The following is a 25,557-nucleotide window of genomic DNA, read 5'->3' on the forward strand; positions in this document are numbered from 1 at the left end:
TAGTTGCTCTGTTCAAATAAATCACGCCGATATGCATATCTCCATACATCTGCTCAAAAGAATAAGAATGAATTCCCTCCACTCTGTGTGTAAGCTCATGCCATATGCTGAAAGAGCTAAATGTTTTTCATTAGTGGTTGCTTTAACTGGTTTGAAATCTGAGGGCGGGGAGGGAGGAATTGAGAAAGAAGACGCATGCAAACCGCAGCAACCCTCACACATGCACAAGATTCATTCCAATGTGATATGATGAGAGCAAGCACTTCACGCTGTTCGGCCATTAAACATGAAGCTGCTAAATGTTTCGCTGAAACGTTAGGAGGACATTTAACCACCGTCTCTAATCCTAACTGACCGTCTGACCCCCACAAGCGCAGGGGCAAAACCATATCACACGGTGCACTTCATCTGAAAAAAAAATACACCAAGGCATTGAATGTCATGACTTTCCTAATAATGATCAAAATGTTCTTAAGCTTTGCCTTTAGCCAATTTAAAGGCGAGCCTCGCCACAAAGCACTAAGCAGGCTTGAGTCAATAAGCCAGTTAGCAGAAAGGAAAGTAAAAAGAATTCAATTCTTGACTTATTTAATAGGGGATTTGGCGTGGCAGGTCAGAGGGTGTAATCCAGGAGATTGGACACTGATTCTTTAATCGAGTAGCTCGACAGTACATCTCCTTCCTCCCCTCCCCGATTTCACTCTAAGAGGGTCTCCCTTGTGTAGCACTGAATTTCAATCGTCCACTCCTCTGCTTATTCAAGCCCCCCTCCCCACTCCCACCCCCTTTTAACTTGTGCTGCATGGAAACCAGATGGAGATGGGGAGTACAGTACATCAATAAACTAAGCATCCCGCTTTTCCTCCATGGCTGAGAGAGTAATGCAGCATTCATTAACAATATCTCATTCATTAGCAAATAGAAACCAACCCAGACATTGCTAAAAACATTGAGCCTGCGTTTCAGGAAATTGGCAAAGGCAGCCTAATGAAACCACAGTGGCTGGTGGAAAAAGGGCAGCAGTTTGGTGGCTGTGTGCCACGCTCAGGTCCCAGCGGTGCACTGGATCTCTCATGGTAGCAACAGCCTCGGTTTGATTCTGCAGAAGCTGCTTGTTTCTGAGACCGGGGTATCTATCTAGATAAAGCCATGAGACTGACTGCTTTTGCTTTTAAAAACTGCATCATCCTAGAAACACTATAGCAGAAAATTAAACTGCGTAACCTTGCGCACTCAACATCAGCAGCATCTGCCTGCTAGAAGAAGCCAAGAAAGCATTGTGTGCTGACTACAAGGTCCATTTTGTGCAATTTGTGCACTACTCTGAAGCATTACTTGAGATAAGTGCTGAGATAACTGCTGACGAGATTGTGTCTCTGTCACCAATAGTTAAAAGAAACGTCTTATCTCTCTCTGGAGTATTTATTGTAGTGGTACTTCCTCAACTGCAAGTTAACCGCAGCCAAATTGTAGCGTTCTGAGCAGAGAGAAGCACATGCTGGGCTTCTTGAACAGATGGCTATATCCCAGTTCCTGGATTCAAGGCAGGTATTGACAGTTCAGTGTACTCTCCACTAGAATACTAAATCAAATCAGGCCTCCTTCCCATTATCTGCTCCACACTTAGCATACGAGCGCACACACGTCTAAAGAACACACATTCCTGCACAGATATGTTCATCATGAGACGATGGATTCATCCCTATGGATCTCCCCCACCCTGTCTCTGAATCCCAGAGCATGAGTAATTGTCAGGCCCTGTGAAATAATCGGAGCTTTCAACGCTAATGGAAGCCCTGCACATTCATTATTCAGTCCAGGAAACAGAGTGCTGCAAAGTGTCAAGGGACCTATGAGTTATTGCTCAGCGTGAACTAACCTTAGAGTACGAGGGAAGTGACAGAAGCCCACCACACTTTCTCCTCCTCTGTTCCCCGTCCCTTTTTTACGTCTCCTTTGCATCCCTCTGTCCATCTGGACAGGCAGACAGGCACCACACAGAGAACCCGAGATTGTATCACAGCTGTGGCATGGTCAGACGGTTGGTGATGGGTGTACTGTGACGCTGCGGACAGAATGACAGACGGTGCGGGCTCTCTTGTGTCACTGCAACGCTTGACCACAGACAGCCATGAGTGGTGGAGAAAGGCTTTCCCTGCATTACGGCCCTCCTGGGACTGCTGTGGGATTTACGAGGAAAGCAGAGGGTGGAATGCGGCAGGAGGAGGGGGCTCAGAGGTTCTCCGACCTGCAGATAACACATGGCAAGAAACAGATAGGTTTGATATGTGAACATGCCCGCACTTGTGCTCAGGGGGAAAGGGACCGACTGCTGCAGACGGAGCCAATAAATACAGTCACTCCACACTCCTGAAAAGCAACACACTTCAGACAGAATTCCAGAAATGCACTTAAGCCTTCTTCATTTCCTATGTCTAGACCTTGGATGTCTTTAAAGTGAAAGTAAAGGGAAGCGGCCAGATCTCGGGGAAACCGGGTCTTTATATCAGGACAACAGAAGAAGCACAGATCCCACACTGATGTGAAGTACACATTCAGTCCGACTTTAAATACTTCAAAGTATCCTTTCTACATGCAGCTACTTGTATGTATTAGTAAGCCTGTTAAGAATCCCTACAATCTGCATTTCTGGGACACAGACACGGTGTGCAATTAGCAAAGGCTAATTTGTTTTTAACAGCTCTTAAAACCAAATGGAAAAACCCCACCTCCACAAGGACTCACTGTTTTGTCTACCATGTTAGAGAAACATGCTCAGCCACGCACCACTACACAAACCATTTCTTGAGATTCTAGGACTTGTAAAAAGCTTCTCTAGTCATGCGCAACCCAGGGATTTTTTCGTTCCCTCTGCACTGCCACTGCTGTCAATCTGCATTGCAGAATCAAACACAGGCTGGGAATTGAACAAATTATCCGGCTGATGGCAAAAAACAAAACATCCAACTTCAGAAGTGGAGGGCTACATGATACAATATGACCACATCAGAATCATGTTCACCTGCCTGTCTTTGAGAAGTTGTTTCCTGTCACTTCCCTGTATGGTATTAGACATTAAAGGACATATTGATGTGGGTGGGCTTATTTAGTTCGCTGTACTCACCTTCAGGCTATAAGATAACATGAATATCATCATGAAGATAACAGCTTCAAGGCTCCAGGCATTAAAAGCATATATTAGCAGACATCTAGTTTACTGGGTGTAATTGAGTATTCTTGTCTGAGGCTGTCTTTCCGACTCAGGCGATTTAGAATGCCAGCATGTTACTGTAAAAATGACCCAATTAATTTGATTAGCGAACTAAGGTTCAAGATACAGAGTGTGAAAACACGAGTGGAATGGTAAAGAGTTGGGGGGATGCTAATGAGGAATAAGTTAATGAGGGTATAAAGGAGTTTGTGTGCATGCATGTAACAATTGGTTTAACAAAAGCCTTGAACAAGCAGGAAACAAGTAGGCGCTGACCTTATCGCGCCCTGGGAGTACGGAAATGATCAAATACTTAGGAGCAGAAATTGAAAACGCAATGGTTTTGAGAATACAAAACAGGATTGTGAACTGTTTAACACAATGTATTTGTATCAAATATGTCATGAGCAATGTATATGCTGCTGAAGATAGTGAGATGTGGTTGGAAGCTCTGTAAAAAGCAAGTGCTTCAGATTAGGAATTAATGAATAGGCTAAATTTAAATATAACTAATGATATATTCAAGAAATAAGGAAAATGTTTTTCTTCCTGACAAGGCAAGTTTTAGAAATACACTCAAATGATTATCTGCATGCAAAAAATGGGTCACTTTCTAGAAGATTTGAATTGTCTCAACATGTTTTTTCAGCCTTGAAAACTATGTTGTGGAATAGAAGGAACAGCCATAAAGCTGCAAGGTCTGAAGCTGTAACTGTATACAGCGCTGCCTGTCAGTCTTTGGACAGTCATACATTTTTATACTTTACTTTACTTTATTTTTGGATAAGGACAGTGCACATTAATGAACATCGATAAACATCTTTGTAAATATGCCAGATTATAGCAAGGCTGCTAGTTTGCATCCGTAGTCCCCAAAAAATTAAAAATAAATACAAATATAAAAGACAGCAAGTACATAGGTAAGATACAATAGGAGACAACACACACACAACACACATATACTAGACCCAGACAGGATATAACTATGCAATAAAAAGTAATTTTCAAGTCGTTATTATTGTTTTGGCCCTGTATTCCAGCACATTGACTTTAAAAAGAAACAATGACAGTGGGATTAATGTGCAGAAAAATACATTTGAGGCATGGATGGATTACTGAACGGACCTACTGGGCACAAGCCCAGGAGCCCTTACTGGCCTTCACCTACATATGACACTCAAAGAGACATATACCAACTCAGAATTACCAAAAAGAAACATAAAAGCAATTACAATACAAAAAAACACACAAAGCAACTACAAAGAGATTCAAAATGACTACAGATGTTAAATCTAAAAAAAAGAGGCAAAACAACCACAACCAATAATAACTACAAAATGAGCAAAACAATTACAAAGTGACATAAAATTGTTATTATTATTATTATTATTATTATTATTATTATTATTAATAAAATTACCAAAGAGAGACAGACAATTGCTAGAAAGAGACAGGATTTATAAATTAATGAACTTGGCTAGTCTGAAACATGCCGTTATCGGGGTTGCCTTGCCTGTGTGTTTATGGCTACAGGTTCTGTTGTTAAAAAATAAGGGTGTAAAGGAACAAGAAGATCAACACTGTTTGTCCCATGTGGATATGAACACCCCCAAAAAGCCCGAAAGCTGAAAGTCAGCACTTTAACCCCCCACCATTTCAGATCCAAAGTGATGGAGTGCAGAGCCAAAACAATAAAAGAAAAGGTGCTGATGCTACTAAGTGCTTTCAGTGATCCATAATGACCTCATGGTGGTCATAAATTAGATATAGAATTTTTTAAAAGGTGGGCGAATGTTTTGCACCAATTTGGGCAAACTTCCACTCCATCCCCTGCCTGCCTTTGCCTCATTGACACGGATATGCCGCTTGGTACACAGGCAGGAAATATAATTTGTTTAAAATTGTGACATTATTTCCAAAGTATTTCTGCCCTAGGTATCAATTATCATAATGGCTGCCTTTGCCAATACCACACAATCCTCTCACATCACATCACATCTCTCACTCACACACACACACACACACACACACACACACACAAAAACGCGGTGCGGTGCACTTGCTCCGCTCCTCTCTGAACCCTCCTTCCCACGATCCGCCCACCATCTCGGGACTGGAGTCACGTGCCTCACCGCCTAGTGTCTCTCTGCGAGCCGACACCACCACAAATCAAACTCACCCAGCGCCCGGTGGAGAGAGAAAGGCAGATGAGGGACAAGAGGTGCACAAGGACAGAAAGCACCTTCGACGCCAGTGGGTTATAATGGAGAACGTCCAATAGAGGATATCCGCGGCGGTGATCCGAAATGCTGTGTTTCCCGCAGAGGAGGGATGTGACAAGGCATCTAAGCAGGACGGGAGATGAGATTCACACTGTTTCGGAGACCCTCTTCTTCCTGTGATCTCAAACAGTCCGCCTGTGAGCTGCGGGGCTTAAGGGGTTGTACGGGACACGGGGCGCACAGCTCTCAGCCGGTCCAACATTTAATCTTTCTGGCTTTAACCTGCCGGAGCTTTGCGGGTCTCTGAAGGGGAAGGGTAGTCTTCACCATGAGGGCTGCTTCAGCAAACTTGTTCGCTCTTCTTTTCCTCTGCGCCCTTGCAAGTGTTTTCTACGTGTGGAGCGCGCTGGAGAACCGTTTGGAGCGACACAAACGTGGCTTCTCGGTTCCGGGCGGAGGGTCTTTTCACCAAGGTCTCCCAGCGGACCTCTCCGCCAAAACTTTCCGGGCATTGCTCGCGGTACCAGCGGCACAAAGACCGCATTTGGGGGGCAGACTTGAGGCTCGCAACCTCACTGATCAAACTGCATCTGCAGGAAACCGAGATTACCATGTGAATGGGGATAACAAGGGGTCAGCGCTGCGGGAGGGCCCGGTCAAGTTAGGCACCCCGGTGGAGGATGGGATATTTTGGAGTGAATGGCTGGAAGATCTCCTCCCCGTGGGCTTTACGGAGGAATATGCTCGTGCTTGGCGAGAGAGAGCCAGGACATACCGGATAGTGAAGCTGGAGCCAGGATGCGGCAGGATATCTAATCAGCTTGCCACTTTTGCAGATGGAACCAAAGCGTGTGTGCGTTACGGGATAAACGCGGATCAGGTGCAAGGAGAAACTTTGACATATTACCTTGCCAGTTTGCTCGGTATCACAAATCTGCCTCCTCTCATACTGTCTCAGCTAAACGGTGACAGTGAACAATGGGCGGCTGTGAGGACGCGGATAGGCGGCTTACAGTGGAGTGATCGAGCCGTGGTGTCTCTCACCGAGTGGGTCTCCAACCTGACCGGGGTGGTCACACCTGCGCCGCTCCGACAGGAGAGCAGCGGGCTGCATCCTGTGCTCGCGGAGCTCTGGAACAAGACGACGGCGGAGCTGCTGGAGCTAATGCAGTGGAGCGACCTGATCATATTCGACTATCTGACTGCAAACTTCGACAGACTCGTGAGCAATCTGTTCAGCCTGCAGTGGGATTCGCGCGTAATGGAGAGGGACACCAACAACCTCCTCCAAACACCCCGTGGTGACCTTGTGTTCATAGACAACGAGGCCGGACTCGTGCACGGCTTTCGGGTGTTGAACATGTGGGAGAAATATCACAATACGGTGCTGAGCTCCGTGTGTGTGTTCAGGAAAAGGACCACGCAGCGCGTGGCGGAGCTGCACAGGCACAGAGACGCCAGGAAAAGGCTGCTGGAGCTCTACAGAGACAGCGAGCCTTTGTCTCTGGAATTAGGATTTCTCTCAGAGGAGCACGCTGGTGTTCTCCAGGACAGGATAGACAGATTATACAAACACATTTTGCATTGCAAAGGGAAGTACAGCCAGCTGTGAACGTTCAGCACGCACAGGTGATGGATTTGTTGTCTGCACGGTATAATGTGCTCTGCAGACAAAATTGGCACACCTGTGCTTAACTGATGCGCATTACACAAAACTGTCTTGAATATCCAGCTGAACTACCTCTTGTGAATAGAATGTGTTGCCTACTTTATAAATAAGTACATTTGACACATGTTTATAAGCTCTCTGCTGAGATTTCCACTGTATGCCTCACACAGAGGAATTATAAAGGCCAGTCTATCCTACTTCACCCCACAGATGCTCACCAGAATAGGATTAAATGTAAAGAGTAGGCTGTATTTGTGACTAGGGTTTCATAGCCCTTCATGCGTATTTGGATTCTTGCCTTGTGTTCAACAATCTTAATGATAAACTCCTAAGCCTTAACACAAGTTGACTCTTGAATACTGTATTTCTGTTGACATCTGTCTCGCTTTTTATAGAAAATTGTTTGCACAGTACATTGTCATAGCAGCACCTGCACTCTTCGTAATTGTGTTTGGATTGCATATTTAGCCTTAAAGTCACAGGTGTATCATACCCATTGTACATGTTGTAAGTACATTGTAAATATTGTCTGCCAACCTGTTTTGGAAATTTGAAGCTCTACTAATTTAACATGCATTGTAACATTCCAAAAATCTCTTGTCCTTTTTGATAAATACACTGTAATTTAATTTAACTGTCATCAGACTATGTGTTTTGTATGCAGTTTGTACTTAACGCTCTTATTAGAGGGCATCAAATATTTACCTAGTCTGCCTCTGTACTTCCTGCCTCTGTACTTGCCCATTACACTGCTCTCATTGTGCTGTAGAAGTATCTTGCACTGGCACACTGTTCCCCAGGAGCCATTCTGTCAGCCACAGGCACGCTACAACTAGAATCTCTAATCCCTTTTATAATCTCACCCAGAATGATAAAGTGAAGGAGACAACTGACATCCTTTGAAAAGGGCTTTACTGTTCCCTAACTATATCGCAACTTCCTGCTTTTCAATACCACAAGACACATTACAGAAAATCTGTCACTCCAGTAATATTAAACGGTCAACGTACGGCCAAGGCTGGCTGGCTGGCTTATTGGTTCAATCTGTTCAGCTGCAAAGTAAGAAAACTCCCTTTGTGGGGGTATGTGCTGTTAAGAGGCCAAGCCCACAATTAATGAGCGCTCCGCTCTCAGAGGAGAGCCTACTTTACAGTTTTTCAAAGGTTGAATTTTTAACTCTGGAAGAAAAAAGCACAGGTCGATATTTTGCCTTATTCTGCTTATACTTTCACTTCGCATAACCACATCTTTCTTTAATTTGACCCTTTTGGAAGCATCCTCTCCTTATTAGTTCCACTTTGGGTGCAGCTCTGTGTCTGATTCCTGGTTTGCCAGACTTACGAGCACATCAGAGGGAAAGTCAATGATCAAACTTTTGAAGCCCTAATTCTTTCCAGCCTCTCACTGTTCTGCACCTCATCTGGTTTCTTTTACAACTTTTTTTTATGTATGGCCAACTGCAGGGCACACCACTACCGTTAGTTCATTTCCGTAGTGAGAGTGGGATGAGGCTGGTTCAAAAAGCGTCTCAATTTGTACTCACACTTCATTTCATGGCTTACAGCATGCGTGTCAGTTTCTGTGATTTATGTTTCTCCCGGCTAGGTCACTGCATAAGTGGCAGGGAAGCAGCAGAGGTTTAAGCAGGTGTAACTGGAGGATTTTTCCAGACTAGCTGCCTGCTGCAGCTCTAATAGGGACTTGGGGATCAATATGTGCACTGCCTGTTGTATAGGGGAAAGCAGGTCATGTTAATGTGCTGGGTTTAGAGTTAGTATGTGAACATGTGTGTTTCAGAGAGGGGCGGGGGCTGCAGCTGGGCATCACGCTCTAAGCATGTCCGTTAATGCCGAATGCTGCAAAGAGATTTACGACAGGCTGCAGACACCAGGGATTAAACACAATGCTAAACTGAGGTCTAAACCAGACTCACAACCCATCCTCCTTTCTCTGCCTCCCTCTGCATTTCACCCACATCTCCTTGCACACATCTGTCTTCACTGTTAACATCACTGTCAACTTCATTTGTTAGCTAAATGGAAGATGAAAGTTTCATTTTCCTAATTAGTTTTTTTTTTTTTTTCGGGCATTCCTTTGCACAAGAAAGCCATTTTTTAACCAGGGACCATGCCAGCTGTAATCACACTAATGGTGGATATCAAAGAGGCTGTTGAATCACCCTTTTAACTGTTCACATATGTTCCTCCCTCACTCTCCCCGCCTGGCTTATTTCAGATCACCGCACAAACTCCTTCAAGTCCTCCCTTTTTTTTCACCCAGCGGCAACACAATCTTCATGCTCATAACTTTGTGACATGGTCTAATGAGTGTGGCTTGTCCTAGCTCGTGGCACCGGTGCAGTAGGTTATTATGCAGTACATGGCAGTTAGTTATGCCCTTATGCATGCCAGTGTTGTGTGGTTCCCTTCCAGATGTGCTTATTTTCTGTGTCAGTAGGCTGAATCACAGGCTCAGACAGTCATACTAGCCAGGGGCCCACAGCAGGCCCGAGCAAAGACCCCAGGTACTCAAGCCGATCTTTTTTCTTTGTGCACATTGCAAACATTCCAGAGGAGCTGAGGGAGGAACATCTCCATGGACACACAAACGCACACAGACACTTCTCAGGCAAGCAAGTGGAAGGAGTCCCAGCTGTGTACATAAACCATTGTCAAAGTTGGCTGAGATCCTGTTTAATCTTTTTTTAAATGGCAATAATACCAGGATTATTATTAGGTCATATAAAAAGAAAGTTATCCACATTGATGCAATGTGACACTTTTGGAAGCGCTTATTACTGATGCTTTTTTTGTGGAGAATTAGATGAGAAAATTGTATTTGCTGCATTTGTCTTTTATAAGAAAGTGTAAAAATGAGTTGAAGAAATAGTGGTGCTTGATTACACAGCTTTGTTGAATACCAGTTTCTGATGGTATTTCATTTTTCCATATCAAACTGATATTTATAACAGGTCATTACTATGGATGAAGATCTGACTCTGGAGGACCACGTTTAATCATATCAATCCATAGATAAAAGTCTGTAATAAAATATTAGCTTTCCGTTACTCCAGCAGAATACACCATAGAATATTTTTCAAATCATTTTTATATATTTGGGGAGTACAAACAACGAAGAAGAGGGGTTGAAAAAATATGAAGATCTGGACCACAGAGAAATCAACAGAACTGAAGAAGACAGACTTGGAAGTAAACACTAAATGAAACATGTGATGCACTGTTCCAGTGTTTAGACAGATTAATCTAAAATATAATGGCAACAGACACTGCTAGTCAGTGTTACAGGGTAGATAACCTCAATCAGGTTGATTTAAGACCCTGCCACACCCCGTCAGACCCAGGCTTGCTGCATCCCCCTATTCCCAGTCTTTATGCTAAGCTAGGCTAACAGACTGCCGGCTATAGCCTTGTGTTTATCAGTGAGGCATGAGCTTTTCATCATCATTTCCATCAAGTAAACATTCCATTCAGAGAAACAAGTAAGCATATTTCCCAAAATATTGCACCAGTCCTCTAACATTGAAATCATTAACTCTAACCAGAATATCAAAGTGTCGTTATAATCAAATACAAAACAGCTGCTCAATTACACCAGACTCATATGGATGATAAGACTGAAAGATATGGACAATAAAAGTTAAATTTGGGTGTTTCGCCAGACACCAGGTGACTAACTGATTTAAACTGCCCCTTTCCCTGTGGGCCTGCCATGTGCGAGTGGACGGACATAACTGGCATTCTTTCATGGCTACACAGAGCAGGGAACTTCCTGCGCATGACTGAATGATTTCATTATGAAACACGGCACATACTAGGGGGAGAGTCAGTTAGTCACAGCTGAGTGGATACGGGCCATGAAGGGTAAACTGGGGGGGCCGGGGTAACGACTGGAGGGGCTTTGGCAGTGCGAGGGCTGGACAGCCGGGCTGTGGTGTGCCTGGAGAGCTGGCACAAAGCCTGGCTTTGTCCAAACCAGGGGTGAAAGCATAAGGTCGGGACCTCTGGGCATTCTTTCTCAAGACAAAGTAGAAGGTAATGAGCGAAGGAGACAGGCGAGAAAAGGCCTACACATAGCTAAGCTTATAAGAAGAGAAAAAATGTGTTGAGCGTTGTGACCTTCTCTGTTTTTATCTCAGCATGTTTATGTCCAAATTCATTTAAGTTGAATCTATGATGTCTATGTTGAAAGCTAGTTTTCCCAGTTTGGGACTATCCACAGGTGTCAGAGTTGGGTTGCAGTACATCTGTAGTCCCATTTCATCACATGCTGCAAGTTTAACAAGTGTGTACACCTGGAGCCACCACAAGGGACACCCAGCTTTGTTAATCTCTGCCATATGGACATACTTTGCTGTAAAAGCACACAAGTGTTTAATAAATGGGAGAGAATAAAAATGCAAAAACTGACGGGAAAAGTTAAAAAAAGAAGGTAAAGCGATGGGAGTCTTTGTGTGTGTGTGTGTGTGTGTGTGTGTGTGTGTGTGTGTGTGTGTGACCCTCTTAAACAGATTTCCACTTTTCTTGAATATGAGATTTCCCTAAACTCTGATGGCCAATGTCTTCAGCCAATAAATGTGCGCCCTTGTATGGGAAATTGGTTTTTGCAGGGCTCCGTCACAGTAAATCATATACAGGAGAGCAGACATCTGTCCAGCTGTCGTCTCAGGGCTGCTTGCAGATTATGAAAAAGATTACATCCTCCTTGTACTTTTCCATCACCAAACTCTGTTACTTTTATCGCATTTTTTCACTCTTTCATGACTATGAGTAAGTCAGATCTTTGCTGTAGTTCATGTTGACACAAATATGTATATCAGATAACACAGATGTATGACATTATTTATGCATTCCCCATCATCATTTTATGTTATTATTAGATTTGGAGCAATAACATAGCCTACACTAGGCTATGTATGCAAATAGACATAGAGATCTGAATATAATCCTTTTAAACTGTTTTGAAACAAGAACTGTTTAACCTCAATTTGGATTCTCTCTATTTTGCCATAATACGATTTGCTTCATGCCAGTCATAGCATACATAAAAATAAATCCTGATTAATTTCACCACTTAATTCCATCCTATTTGTTATGCCTTGTCCCTCAAGCTCTGTCTCGAAAATGTCAGACTATAGCATGCAGTAAGTCATAAGCCTCATTTGATTTCATGTAAAACATTTGCATTTTATAGCAGAAGAAGAGGTCTACTGTCATATCTCAGCATTAGAAAGACTTTGTTCTAGAAGTTAAGGGTTATTGAAAGACTTTACCATTGCTGTAAGGTAAAACTGGCAGTAAAGTAAGTAAAGAAGCTAAATTCAGCATGTGCTTTATCCTGACATTCTGTCTTAAAATTCAGATTTGTTTATCAAATTGAGGATTACCCAGGCATGACATTAGCTCCCTTGTAAGGACCTTGTTGTGTTCACATGTTTTGCCTTGCTCTTCCCCGCCTTCCTTCAACTGAAATGTCGCACAGCATTTGATTGACATGCTTGATGGCTTTTGATATTCCTCTGGGTGATGCCTGTTGATGCCTCAGTGCAGCCAGGGGAACTGTTTCAAGTACACGCTGTTTCGTTCATTTGCATCTGGATTCATCTCTATGTAAATGTGAATTAGTATGCTTATGGAAATTACTCTGGGATTTTTTTTCTGTCTTTTACTGGAGAAAAATAACTGATCGCATTCATGGAGAGATAATCTATCATTTTGCTGTTGGATGCGTCTTTCTTGAGGCTACCTGCAGCTGAGATTGTAGCCGTAATTACGATATTTCTATGCAAATATTTGGAGGGGAGGTTGGGAATCAGCTTCAATGCCAGACTAAGAGTTGATTGGTCCAAATTAGCTGGCTGGACATATGAATAATATATAAAAATGGAGGCGGTGGTGATGAGGGCATGACTTTTCTAATTCTGGAAAGGTGTATGCAAATACTGCACCACTTAGCAAACCCAACTTTTAATCTGACACATCCTTTTTAGATTCAAATTAGCATTTAAAGAAATCTTACTCCTACTCAACAGCATGAAAATATCTGCTCATTTTAGGCTTGTTTGTCGGTGAAGTTTTCTTCGTTTTAAGCATGCTGTGACTGTGTCATAAGGGCTTTGTCCTCTCCATGCCTGAAGTGCAAAGAGAATCGATACACAGAAGGGCAAGAGGACGTGCGATACTTGATGACAAAATACCTACAAGCTGCTGAAACAGCACATTCCTTCCTGCTGGCTGACCACTTGCTCTCTGAATGTTAGCGTTGGCTGGAGGCTGTACCCCTGTTGGAGACCTGCGTGCGGTCACAGTAGTCGTTTTGAATTATAGCACCCATTGGCTGCGCCGGTGCTCAGTAATTTGGTCATTTCTATGTAAATTGCGCTTTGTGCCGCCATAGTAGGCTGTTGTACCACACAAACGCTCTGGCTTGCCTCGTCCCATAATGGTACACTGTTACACTGAAATGATTAAAGCTAACTGTGAGAAAATGTCACGACAGTCAATCAGTTAAGTAGATAGGTCGACAGGAGTGAGGATAGAAAAGGAGGGCACTCAGGCATGCGGCGACGAAGACGGGCATAAGAGGCAGGCAGTCGTTTTGGGTTGCGTCCAGGTGCTGGCTTCTCTCTTTAGATGGGGAAGAGAGAGAAGAGCTCACAGGAGACAAACATTAGGTGGTTTATGGCTGACTCTGCAGTATCATTGTCATTTGAACAAGATTGGACATGCCTTAGTGAAGGTGAGATGGGACTACCTAGTATAGGAGACAGCAGAATGAGGCAATATATAAAAATGTGACACAAGTATATGCATATAAGTTAATGAAGCTTATTTGATTTCATTGCTATTCTACTTCAGGATTTTATAAACTTAGACTTAAATCTTGGCAGCATTGCGAGCCAGGCAATTTCAGCTCTCATAGACATTATTATCCCTTCTGTCCTTGACAACAATATCACTTGATGGCATTGCTACCTTCATTTATCCTGAGAAAATCCTGTGTATTTGGAGAGGCTGTTTTATTTTAAAACAAAAAGAGCAGTCTTGTCAGTAGGATTTAGATATCCTTTTTTGCCAAAATAACTATTTAGTTATTCAGTCCTGTCTCTGCTATAAGTAAATTATCTTTTCAACATTTGATTGCTTCAACAATGCCCATTTATTGATTTATTGATTTATTTATTGATTTTTGCATGGCCTTACCTTTTCTTAGTTTTATTTACTTTTTTGGCATATCACTATAGCTATGAATGTTACTAAGTGATAGTATGTTTTGTTTATGCACATGATGACACACAAGCACTTCTTGGTGCCAGTTTCACACTTTTCCACTCATTGTAAGCATCTGGCAGTAAATGAACTGAAATGAACAGCAACAAAGGCAGTGGAGTAGACTGCAAGTTTGTAAACAAAACAAGATTTTAGATATTCTGAAAATCGTATATATAAATGTTTATGGGGAAGAAAATGCACATTTGTTAGACCTCGAAGATGCAAACAATATATTTTGATGAGAAACGCAGAATGTAAATTTCAAAACCAACAATGCACATTTCCATTTCCGATTTCAGCCATTGTGTGACATAAAAATAAAAGGTCGAGAAGGGCCTTAAGATATTACTACAGAGAAGGAGAGGGAGTCAAATGCCTGTGTGCTTGAGGCAAACTTCGATTTGTTTGTATTTCTGTAACCAATGACAATCGTCCTGGGCAGTGCTAAGCCCCAAATGTGGCGACGGTGCCCCTGCAAAATAGATAGTGGAGACAGAAGAAAGGGAGGAGAATTCCGTCTGAAATAGCCAGCAGGCTTATCCCATCAGTCTACGTCCGGTGAGTCAGACTAATACTTCTATGATCAATGGAGATTAGTCTTCATCCTTCACAGGCCAACAGAATGGCTTGCAGTGACTGGGACTAAGGGAATCTGGAACTAGCAGAGGCTAGACTGGAGGGAAAAGTGGAAAAAAACAATAAAAATGGCATTAAAAAGTTACAGACATGTTGTGTTTCTTGTCTCCTATAAAATCATTTTAATCATATGCTATCATGTACGCTTTAAAGATACTGCCTCTCCCCAAACATTCCTTTTCTTTCCCACCTGTAACCTGACTCATCTCAAATAACAAGTCTGAGACATCCGGGCCCATCCCGCCAGCAGCCACAGCAATTATCCTCTGACACGACTGCAGGGCGAGGCTTAGTGTCTAGCACTACGTGACACCCTAACATGACTCTAACCAAGGGGAGAACAATACGCCGTGTAGAGGTTTACTTCCTTCCATGCTGAGTGGCAATTCAAGCACCAAACCTTTGTGTTTCGACCTTATGGTTTGCATAACACGCATCCTACCGCAGCAGAACTGAAATGCTCTGTGTGGGAGGTTTCAATATCCTCTCCATGAAAAAAGAGCACTTGACAGACAAGGCAGGGTAACAGGAAATTCAGAGGGCCATATCATTTTGTGAATCAGCAAAGCTCAACAAAACAAAAAGGCTTTTGGCTACTGTCCTTGTCTTAGTTTTATAAGGTCTCATCTCTTCCCTTTTTTCCTCCCTCACCATTTTCCCTTAATTCCCCTTCACTCTTTCTCATTCTATTTCTTCACATCTATTTGGCCTGTGCAAATATTGCCATTGTGAGATCCTGTGAGCATTGATTGATTGCGGGTGGGGGCTAATCATCCAGGCTAGTTACAAAGACATCTTCTACAAAATCAATGCCACTGAAAGAGAAACTAAATCTTTTTAGGGTTCCACAATGCTTTGTAATATAGCACTGTCTACCACAAGGGGAATATCTTCTATTTTCTCTCATTTTGTCTCCTTTCATTTTTTTCGATTTTTGAAGCAGCTCATTTATTCTATATCATTTATCGTTTAAAAGAGAAAAGAGGGGGGGTTATTGGACACTTGGGGTTTGAAATATATATCACTAAGATCAGATACTGTATATGAGTCCATTAATGGCAGAATTGATAGCCTCCTATCAGGAAATGGAAAGGTATAGAGATTGGCTGTGAAATGCACTAAGAAAGAAAGCAGGCCTCTCCAGTAAGGGCAAAGAGAGTTCAGCACCAAAGTGATTTACTCATTTGTTGACTTTTATGTTCCTTCTGCTTTGCCTGTCATGTGTGGAGGCAGCAGCGAGCAATAGTCATGTCATCTTCATGGCTTCATTGGAGACTCTTAAACATATGCAAAAGCACATACATACTAAGGCTACGTTTACGTGATGACGGTCTGAACAGAAGACACATAAGTGGCGCCGCGTCTTCACTTTTTATTCCGCGTTTAGACAAGCGTTTTCGGGAGGAAATCTGCGTGCAAACGGTGACGCAAAAGTGTGTGTAATTCGATTGGGGATGCATGCCAGGCGGCATCACTTAAAGCGATAAGAGCATCTTTGGGCATGTGGAAGTTTTCACGCCACGCATTTTCATCAGCTACTCCTTCCACGAAGTTATCCCACCATCGACTAGATCTCCCAGGTCTCGCCCAAGCCGTCTGGCTCGCCTTCAACAAATTGGTGCATCCAAATTTTGATAGAGGTAATTACAGATCCTTCTCTGTTCAGTAATACTATCTCTACATATCCAGTACATTTCGTGGAAAGACTCCTGTAAGTTTAATAGAGCTGCCAGAGCAGCTTGAAGGTCCGACGCATGAAAATTTTGTTTATTTTCCTGTACTGACACATATATGTGAGTTTTGCGTCTTGGCAGTGTAGACTGACACACATTCAAGTTTTCCACTCTAGAGGGTGGTTTCAGATTTTTGTGTTTTTAAGCCCCAAAAACACAGTCACGGTCTAAACGAAAGGCACTTCTGATAAAATATTTTGTCGTTTTTATCTGCAATCGTCCTTGTGTAAACGGGGCCTAAAACAATCAGTTGATCAATTACATGTTGAGCAACAATTTTGATAATGGATTAATCATGCAAGTCTGTTTTAAATGATTTCAATGATTGATTGAATAGATTATGGTTATGGGCTGTTCATCACTCAGAACAAGTTATTTAAAGAAGTCACCTTGGGCTTTGGGGAATTGGCAATTGCGAAACCCCAGACAATCAGCAACCGTGGACAGGGTTTCACCATGTTGAAATAAGTCCAGATCTTTGAATCCGTCCATTCCAATTGACCAACTTGTCTGGCATCATGATGTGGAGAAATAAGTAAATAAATAAATCGATCGATCGATCCAATGTGCATTTACATAGACATCTTCTCAATACAGGTCAACATAGTTTGATTTACTTTGTGCTGCTCCACTATTGAAAACCCAGAAAAAACAGATAATGCTAGATCATCACCTGAGATAGCTACACATCTATTATAATGTTAAACATGAAAACATGCAGTTTGAAAAAGCAAAACAATTATATAGGCAAATATGGTCATGTCAGAGAGAAATAACAGTCTGATCTTATATGTCTTATACAACATTTATAATAGATGGTTAACCGATTGTACACAGCACTACGAAAACAAATTCAAATTCAAAATTACTTTATTTATCCCCAAGGGGAAATTCAGTTAGTATGTTAGCTCTTGAAGAATGAGACAGCCTGATGGCGGTAGGAGCGAAGGATCTTTTTAATTTCTCCGTGCTGCAACGGAGAGAGGAGCCACTGCTGTTTTTTTTTAGTCTATAAAGGTTTTGTGTAGTGGTCGATCCAGGTATTTCAAGATGGACCCGAACATCTTGACAGTGCATCTCTCCACCACCTCCTCCAGTGTGTCCAACCTGGCTCAAAAGCTATTGTCTTATTTCTCTGTCCTCTATGTGTGTCATTAGCTGGTGAGGATGGTGAATTATTGCCAGGGACCTGCAGCTTAATTCTCTCTTTTTTAGCACAATGACATGTTTATTACCATTAGGTGCATAATTCACACTGTTCTCATTTTAAAATGAGTCAGCGATTTCAACCAATTCATGGATCTGACATTAGCTTAATTTTTTAGCCAGCTACAGCTGAGACAATTTGACAATGACAGTTGCCATTTCAGTTGGCAAAATTGAAGGTCACTGTCTAGAAATGGGGAGTCAGCTTTCATCTAACTGGTGTTAAGGTACCATTATTTACAACATGAGTAATAGAATTAGTGGAGAATCTTGTGCCTTGAGAGAATGGAAAGCTGGACATTGTGAAAGGGCAGTTTTTGTTTTCTGACATTTTACAGACCAAACTATTAAATGATTACTCAAAAAAAAAGACGAAAACAATTGTTGCAACATATACACATACGCGCACAACATATAACAGGAGACTGAAAGACAGCCAAGGGCATGCACACCTGGTACACCAATCCAAACAAACCTCTGCTTTCACTGACAGACAAACAAATGGAGGGCAATGTAGTGACTCTGCTACAGGACAGATGGGTGACTTTGAGCATGCAGGCCAAAAAACTCTGTGCTTGCTGTGCAGGAGCGACACAGCCAGGCCAGGCCACGACCCCAGCCACGTTCTGTTTTTATAACCCTCAGCGTTTTTGAAAACACCCCCTTTTCTGCCATCCCAGAGTTCTCAGCCATTTCTTTCCCTCTGAAGTTGCCTCTGGACTGTAGATTACACGCTCATGTTCCCATCTCGTAAAAAGAATAGGTGTGTGGGTGTGTGCATGCCGTCAGCAGGCTTGTATACCACGCTTATTCTGTGATTCAAAGGCAGATTACCCACACCTAAAACAGTTGACCACCAGAACTAATCCATCAGCCTTGTTGGCTGTCAACATGTTGCCCTTCATAGGTATAATGAAGGGCCTGTCCCCCCTTCACCCCTCCCAGGTGTTCCCATAACTCACCGGGCCTCAAATCCCATGCGGGCATTCCTGAACTTCAGAGGCATATCGGCAGATGAGAGCCTGGATTTATGGCTTGCTGATGGACAGTGTAGAGGGGGGAGACTAGCGGGGGAGGGAAGGTGATAGGGTCTGCTTCAAAGAGGAGGAAGCGTTTGTTGTTGTTGCTCTACTATGCTCACTGGTGCACACATATGCACAGCTCTTTCCCTCTCGGTGCCTCTGGCAGCTGGAGTGCTCACTTACTGGTTTACACACAGTTATCTTTGCATTAGTTAAATTTTTTCGCAACCTGTATGACCAGATATAGGCAACATGGTCTCACAGAAATCCGTGAAATAGCCACGGATTTCGCTTAACTCAAAATCCGTGGAATAGCCACGGAATCGCTCAAATTTCCGTGAAACTGACACGGATTTCGCTACAATGCAAGTTAATGACAGTCATATTTTTCTGGCGAGATCTTCACCACAAAGTGATTATGTACATTCACTGAGTGAATATTTAGAAAATAAAACATATATTTCTCGCTAGAAATGTGATCAAAATCCATTTTTATGCAGAAACTAAGTCAAAATATTGATATTGAACTGTCCGCCATGTTTTTTGTTCTGACCTCTGGGACCTTAAAAGTCACGTGACTTGGAACAAACCAATAGCCACGGGATATGACTGTCATTAACTTGCATTGTAGCGAAATCCGTGTCAGTTTCACGGAAATTTGAGTGATTCCGTGGCTATTCCACGGATTTTGAGTTAAGCGAAATCCGTGGCTATTTCACGGATTTCTGTGAGACCAGGTTGGATATAGGTGTCCGGTGTGCATCTTTGAAGTTTGCCTTTCTTGCTCTCACTTATCGACAGAGACACAGAACTATCACTGAAATGATTTAGCCTTTCATTTTTCATAATATCAAAGGTGACCCTTCAAAGATTGCCTTCAAGCTTTTTTATTGCACCTGCATAAAATATTCGTCTTGCTGTTAAATACCACCTCCTTCTGCACTATTAGAATTTGTTTGTGTGACTTTGCATATAATATCATAGGTCACAGAAAAATGCATGAGTGTGCTGACGTTTGTATCTATATACATGTATGTGTGGTTTGTTTTTGTGTGTGTGAGCACAACACACCCTCCGTTTCCAACTAGCCAGTGTTATATTGCAGGGGCCCCGCGGTGTGTGAGGTTGATGGATGTGTAGAGTGGTGTCGTTTCTCTGAGCCGGATGTGTAATGAACCCTGCTTTGCTTCTGTAACATTTGGGCTGATTGATTACAAACAAAGGCCATTTAACATGCAGAGGTGGAGCCTCTTAACAATGCAACATAGCTTCACAGATGAGATTACACATATATGTCATGAGAAAAGACCACAGTGCGCTGCTTGTTAAATTAAAACTGCGTTGTTATCAGGTTTCCCTTCCGCCCACATGACATGAGATTATTCATATCCAATTTTCTCCTCTTTGTACTGTAGTGCTAGCAATTGACCACACTTTTACAGAAAAGAGCATATGGAACTGTTTATATGGCTGCGGCTTTAAGTGCCCAAATTGTCTCTTTTATATTCTTTCTCAGCTCTTGCTTTTTGTAAATTAACGCTCAGTAAGATTTTCCTCTAAGAGTTGCCCAACTCGACTTATTTGTTAAGGTGGAAAGCTGATGTAACTTGTGGCTCTTATTCCCAGTAACCAGGGCGATCCAGAAGGCTCCGGTCCTCCTGCTGCTTAATCAGACCACTGTTTGTTCACTCTCCCTTTTCTCATGGTGTGGCCTGCCAACTAAAACCAGCCAGGCATTAATGAAAAGCAAAAACTGCGTCTTTATCTTCTCCCTCGTGGGAGTTTCAGATGAAAACTTTGAAAGTGAACTTTCAACACTCTACAGGCATACAATAGCCACTCGTATATAAATATATAAATCCTGTTCCCATATGGTCTCTGTGTATGACCTAACATTGTTTTCCATCTCTACCCTTTGCAGGGAGCCTCTCTAACCTGCCTCATTTCAGTTGTTGCAGGAAAGCTGCGAAAGCCTAATGCTAGATGTGTGTTTATGTGATGTGTGTGTGCGTTTTGAGTGTTGTGCTGGCCCTGAAGTGACACAGTGAGGGTATAAATAGAGCAGGCCCACAGATCACTGTGCCAGACAGAATGTGGCATCTGCTGTGCTGGGAGTGCAATGTGTTTGAGAGCCTCTAAACTCCTCTCCGTTCCTCTTCCCTCCCCTCCCAGTCTCTCATCTTCTTCCCTTCATTGTAGTCCCCCCCCCCCCCCGCCCTTATCTTTACCTTTATTATCTTTATCTTTCCCCCTCCTACTCTCTACTCTTCCATTTCCTCTTTCTCCCTTCAGTCTCTCCCTCCTTCTGCCTCATTTTCCTTTTTTCCCCTCCCCCTTCTCACATACTACCTACCACACATCTGCTGCCATGTGTTGAGTGTTGTGGAGCAGTCCCACTTTCAATTTAGGCTATAAGATCCTATTTCTAAACACACAGAGGGAACTGGAGAAGGGGGACAGAGAGAGATAAAAAACAAAGGAAGTATGAAAAAAGGCAGATAAATGGCCCTGCAGTGGTTAACATCAAAGCTGTGACTTCATATTTAGCATGGTTTACAAATTCCTCTACCGCGATGCTACACGTGTTCCATGTAAAAACAATTTAATCCCGTGGGATTACGTTTCCGAGGCAATCTTGAGTGGGACGGGCCACTCTGTAAGCACAGAAGATAAAAGCAAAGTCATTGTGATTCTCTGCAGGTTATTTCCCAGCCAGAGCCGATTATCAATCCTACTGATTTAGCGATTCATTTCGCTGCTCTCAGTAAAGCCATTACAAAGTGACGGTAACCCCTCTGCCCCCTCTGTGTCACATAATGCAGCGTACTGTAAAATATTACATATCCCAAGAACATGACTCATTCATACTATCTATTCATATTCCCCCCATATACACAAGCCACACAACAATTCAATTAACAATGATTTCCTTCTTGCGTCACTTTACTTCCTGTATTCGTTCATCCAGCATTTTTTATTTATTTATTTATTTCCCAGAAGCACATCACTTAATCTCATAATCTGCTTTTGCTGTGACTAGTGTTGGATTCCCTCAGAGACAGGGGACAAACAGGCTGCACATCTCACACACACACACACACACAGCATTCCAGTGCCAAATTAATAAGCAGCTTAGCTGTCATTAGATTTTCATTTTTAAAATGATTCATGCATTCTTTATGCTTCTCTTTTTTTCTTTTTCGTCCTACACGTTTTTCCTCAGCTGCCTCCACACTCTATGACAGGTAGTCTTCTGCGTTTGTTTGCTGACTCTGCGCTATCCCTCCCCTCTGGCAGTCCAATAATTGTTTCAAGAGTTGATATTGGACACTTGCAGAAAAGGAGTTGGGTGGTGGGGGGGGGGCTGTCATCAGGATGATGGGGAACTGTCCGAATGTCAGTCAGCGAACAGCTATGGGTCAGCTTTTCATCCTTTTGTTTGCTCGCAGGCAGTGTTCTTGCCTGTGAAGACGAAATTCAATCTCCATCCTTTCACTCACTGTTTTTCTCTCCCCTCCACATTACCCCCACCCTTTTGACAAAACTATTGTCTGCTTCTATCGTTCTTCTCACCTTCTCTTTCCTTTTTCTCTCTCTTCTCTGTCTTCTTCTTTCTCACGAGTCCGTCAGTCACATCGGCGACATACACACAAAAGACTCTCCTCCATTTTGTTGGCCTCAGGCATAGTTGTTTGAGTGAACATTGTGTGAATCTCTTTCGCTTTTAAATCTGCAATTACCTCAGCAAATGTGCAAAATGCAGCCTCCCTGCCTCATCTTCCTCCCCGTCTCCACTCTGTCAAGGAACGGAATAAGGTTTGTGTTGCCTCCTTTTGACTGATTGGTGCGACGTTACCTTGAGATCAATGCTTAACTCGAATCAGACAACACAAATTAAATGACTTAGAGGTCAGCTTCAACATGAGAAGATAATGAGGGGGTTTGTGATGTGAAATGGCTCCTTTAAAGACTGGTTGTCAGGTTTCTGCAGGAAATGTGTTTCCTATTCCTTTTCCAAACAAGAAGTGTGTGGAAACCCTTAAATCATCATCAGCACACTCAAAATTGTGAAAGCGTGATTGGTTTGGCAGCCAAATAGAGCATTACTTGCCAAGTTGGAACAATTTCTCACTATTCAAAAGGTGTCTCTTTCTTTTTTTTTCGCATGCTATCCTATCTCTCTGAACACACTTACCTTAGAGCTGTCTCTCTTTCACTGTGTTGTAAGCCGAGTCCCAGACAATCAAGCGTGAGACCCAAAGGTTGTCGTACGGGGATTTGGAAGGTTGGGAGACTTTTGGCACGGGTATTCATCCTGAGAATTTTCCAGGGCCACATTAGTGCCAGGATGCCATACGTCAGGGGGCACAGAGGAGCATTGTGACCCGGCGCCCACGTTTAGGGGCCTGCTGAGAGGGACCACAGAGGAAAACACTGAATGTCATTGTTATATAGCTCCAATGATCTGCTCTGTGTCCTCCGCTATGATGTCATGGCAGACATTGGTCCAGCTGTGGCCAAGCATGCATGTCTGTTGAAAAAGGCTGTTAATATCAGCATTGTGTGAATTGGAACATTCTTGTATACAAGCTATAAGTGATGTTAATTTCACTTTGCATCTATGTTTTAATTTAGACAACCTCTCGTTCAGTTTCAAAGCTTTGGATGCTTATCATACTGTACAAGTGGCGTGGTCTCAACTCTGTGGTAAGTACACACTTGTTTGCTAGTGATGAGCATGTCATGAGCAAAGCCAAGACATTACAACATTAGACAAAACCTCCATTGTGTTTGACTAATTTTTCCCCCCTCTATGACAAGAATCAAGCTATATCCGGGAGAACTTAACCAGCCTTGGTCTGGGCTATGAAACAGAAAACATTCTGTTTAAGAGAAAGTTTACACCAAAACAATAGACATTTATTCTCTTACATGTAGTGCAATTTTTAGTGTTTTTTACTTATTAAGCAAAGTTTTTTTAAGTGTAAACCTGTCATATGATATTTGGTTTGGTATTTAAGTGGCTTGTCATGCACTGTGCAGTAAAAGCAGTGACATTAGCAATCCAGAAGTGCACCACATCTTCGGTGTCAACCTTCACAATGTTCTGCATAGTCTGCCTGCTTACCCTATGAGCACCTGTGCTCTGTACTATTTTGGTCACAGTTGGTGAAGGTCAGTTAGTTAATGGCAAGACACAAATCCCTTTTTTGATCCTGTTTGGATTGTGCCATGAATTGCACATATAGCGGTTAAGTGGTACTTAAACAAATGTCCTGACTTTCATCATATGCATTACGTCATATTATAATCAACCCAACGGGGTACTTTGCCTCTCAAATATGCAAAGAAAACCTGAGCAAACATAATAATACAATGAAATGTAAGCCCATAAACATGAATTCACCTTCAAAAAGAGACATTGTATTTTATTTATTATTTATTTATTTGCACCATAAGAAAAGACAATTATAAAAACAGAAATGAAACAAGAATAGCAAGTGCAGGAGAGGTTAAAAAAACCCATATGGGCTTATAAAATGGGCTTGTTCATAAATTGATTGATAACATTCCATGTAGACCTAATATCAGTGGAATATTCTTTGAATTTGTTGCTGAAGTATATTTTTTTGGCTATCTGAATTAAACGATTATATATGTTTCAATATGTTTTGTACTTTGTTGAATTCAGAGGTGTAGGATTGGTAATAAACTTCTTACATTCCCTGACTGTAGCAGTCCTTGTCCTTCCTCATATTTATATCTGGACTGCTATACTGTATATTCACACTTGCAACTCCTTGACAAGAACACTTTCCTATTACATGCAGCTCTGTTCTCACAGTCCATTACCAAAATCTGTCTTTTGGGCAAAAATCCAACAGCTGAGTTCAAGGTTGGCCACTTCTGAAGATGAAAGCTACATCCTATTCACAGATCACCTTTCCAAGCTTGCAGATTGAGTTTACTTTCACATCTTCAGCCAACAGACCTATCCCATTGAGGACTGGAACGCAGAGAGGTCCAATCCCAATATCTGTTCCCAGGGACACACTTCCACAATCCATTGAGTTGATGATAGAATAAATTAACACACCAATACTCCCTAAACACTACTACAATATGAAAAACAATGTGTGCCCAGTCGTACTGAAAATATATAATTATTCTACCTCCTGCACCTCCCCAACCTCAAGCTAAACTATATGTTCAAAACAAATTTTAAAAAGTAATCTGTCCATGCTGAAATTCTCTCCCATGTGTTACCAATGAATGAAAGGACTACTGATGTATGATACATTTCAATTTGCTTTAGGAATACAAGCTTAAGCTTAATTGCTTCCACACACTGAACTGTGCAGTGAGAATTCAAAGTCATCATATTAGCCGTGCTGGATGTTTGATTCTGAACAACGTTATTACCGTCGTCCCCCGACACACTATTTCTGCAGCTCCGAGCAAAAGTGGTCTGTGAACCCTGCAGGAAACTGCTGGTTACACATCGCTGCCCTACGACTAGTGGTGTAAGACAGTTACCGTGGTTACAGAGTGTGTGTAAGAGGCTGATA

The 25,557-nt window shown here is 42.4% G+C and overlaps 1 protein-coding gene across 1 annotated transcript; it reads left to right on the plus strand.

Moving 5' to 3' along the window:
• Positions 1-5,432: 5,432 nt before the first annotated feature.
• Positions 5,433-8,023, plus strand: fjx1 (four-jointed box kinase 1). The gene has a single exon (XM_059335402.1). It carries the CDS (start codon positions 5,762-5,764, stop codon positions 7,043-7,045), a length of 1,284 nt encoding a protein of 427 aa, XP_059191385.1. The 5' UTR covers positions 5,433-5,761; the 3' UTR covers positions 7,046-8,023.
• The last annotated feature ends 17,534 nt before the right edge of the window (positions 8,024-25,557 follow it).

This window comes from Centropristis striata, chromosome 6 (genome assembly GCF_030273125.1).
Source record: "Centropristis striata isolate RG_2023a ecotype Rhode Island chromosome 6, C.striata_1.0, whole genome shotgun sequence".
In the NCBI taxonomy this organism is placed as follows: domain Eukaryota; kingdom Metazoa; phylum Chordata; class Actinopteri; order Perciformes; family Serranidae; genus Centropristis; species Centropristis striata.

Bases quoted from the DNA above. Each gene is read 5' to 3' on its own strand.
- fjx1 (XM_059335402.1), top strand. From the start codon at position 5,762: ATGAGGGCTGCTTCAGCAAACTTGTTCGCTCTTCTTTTCCTCTGCGCC.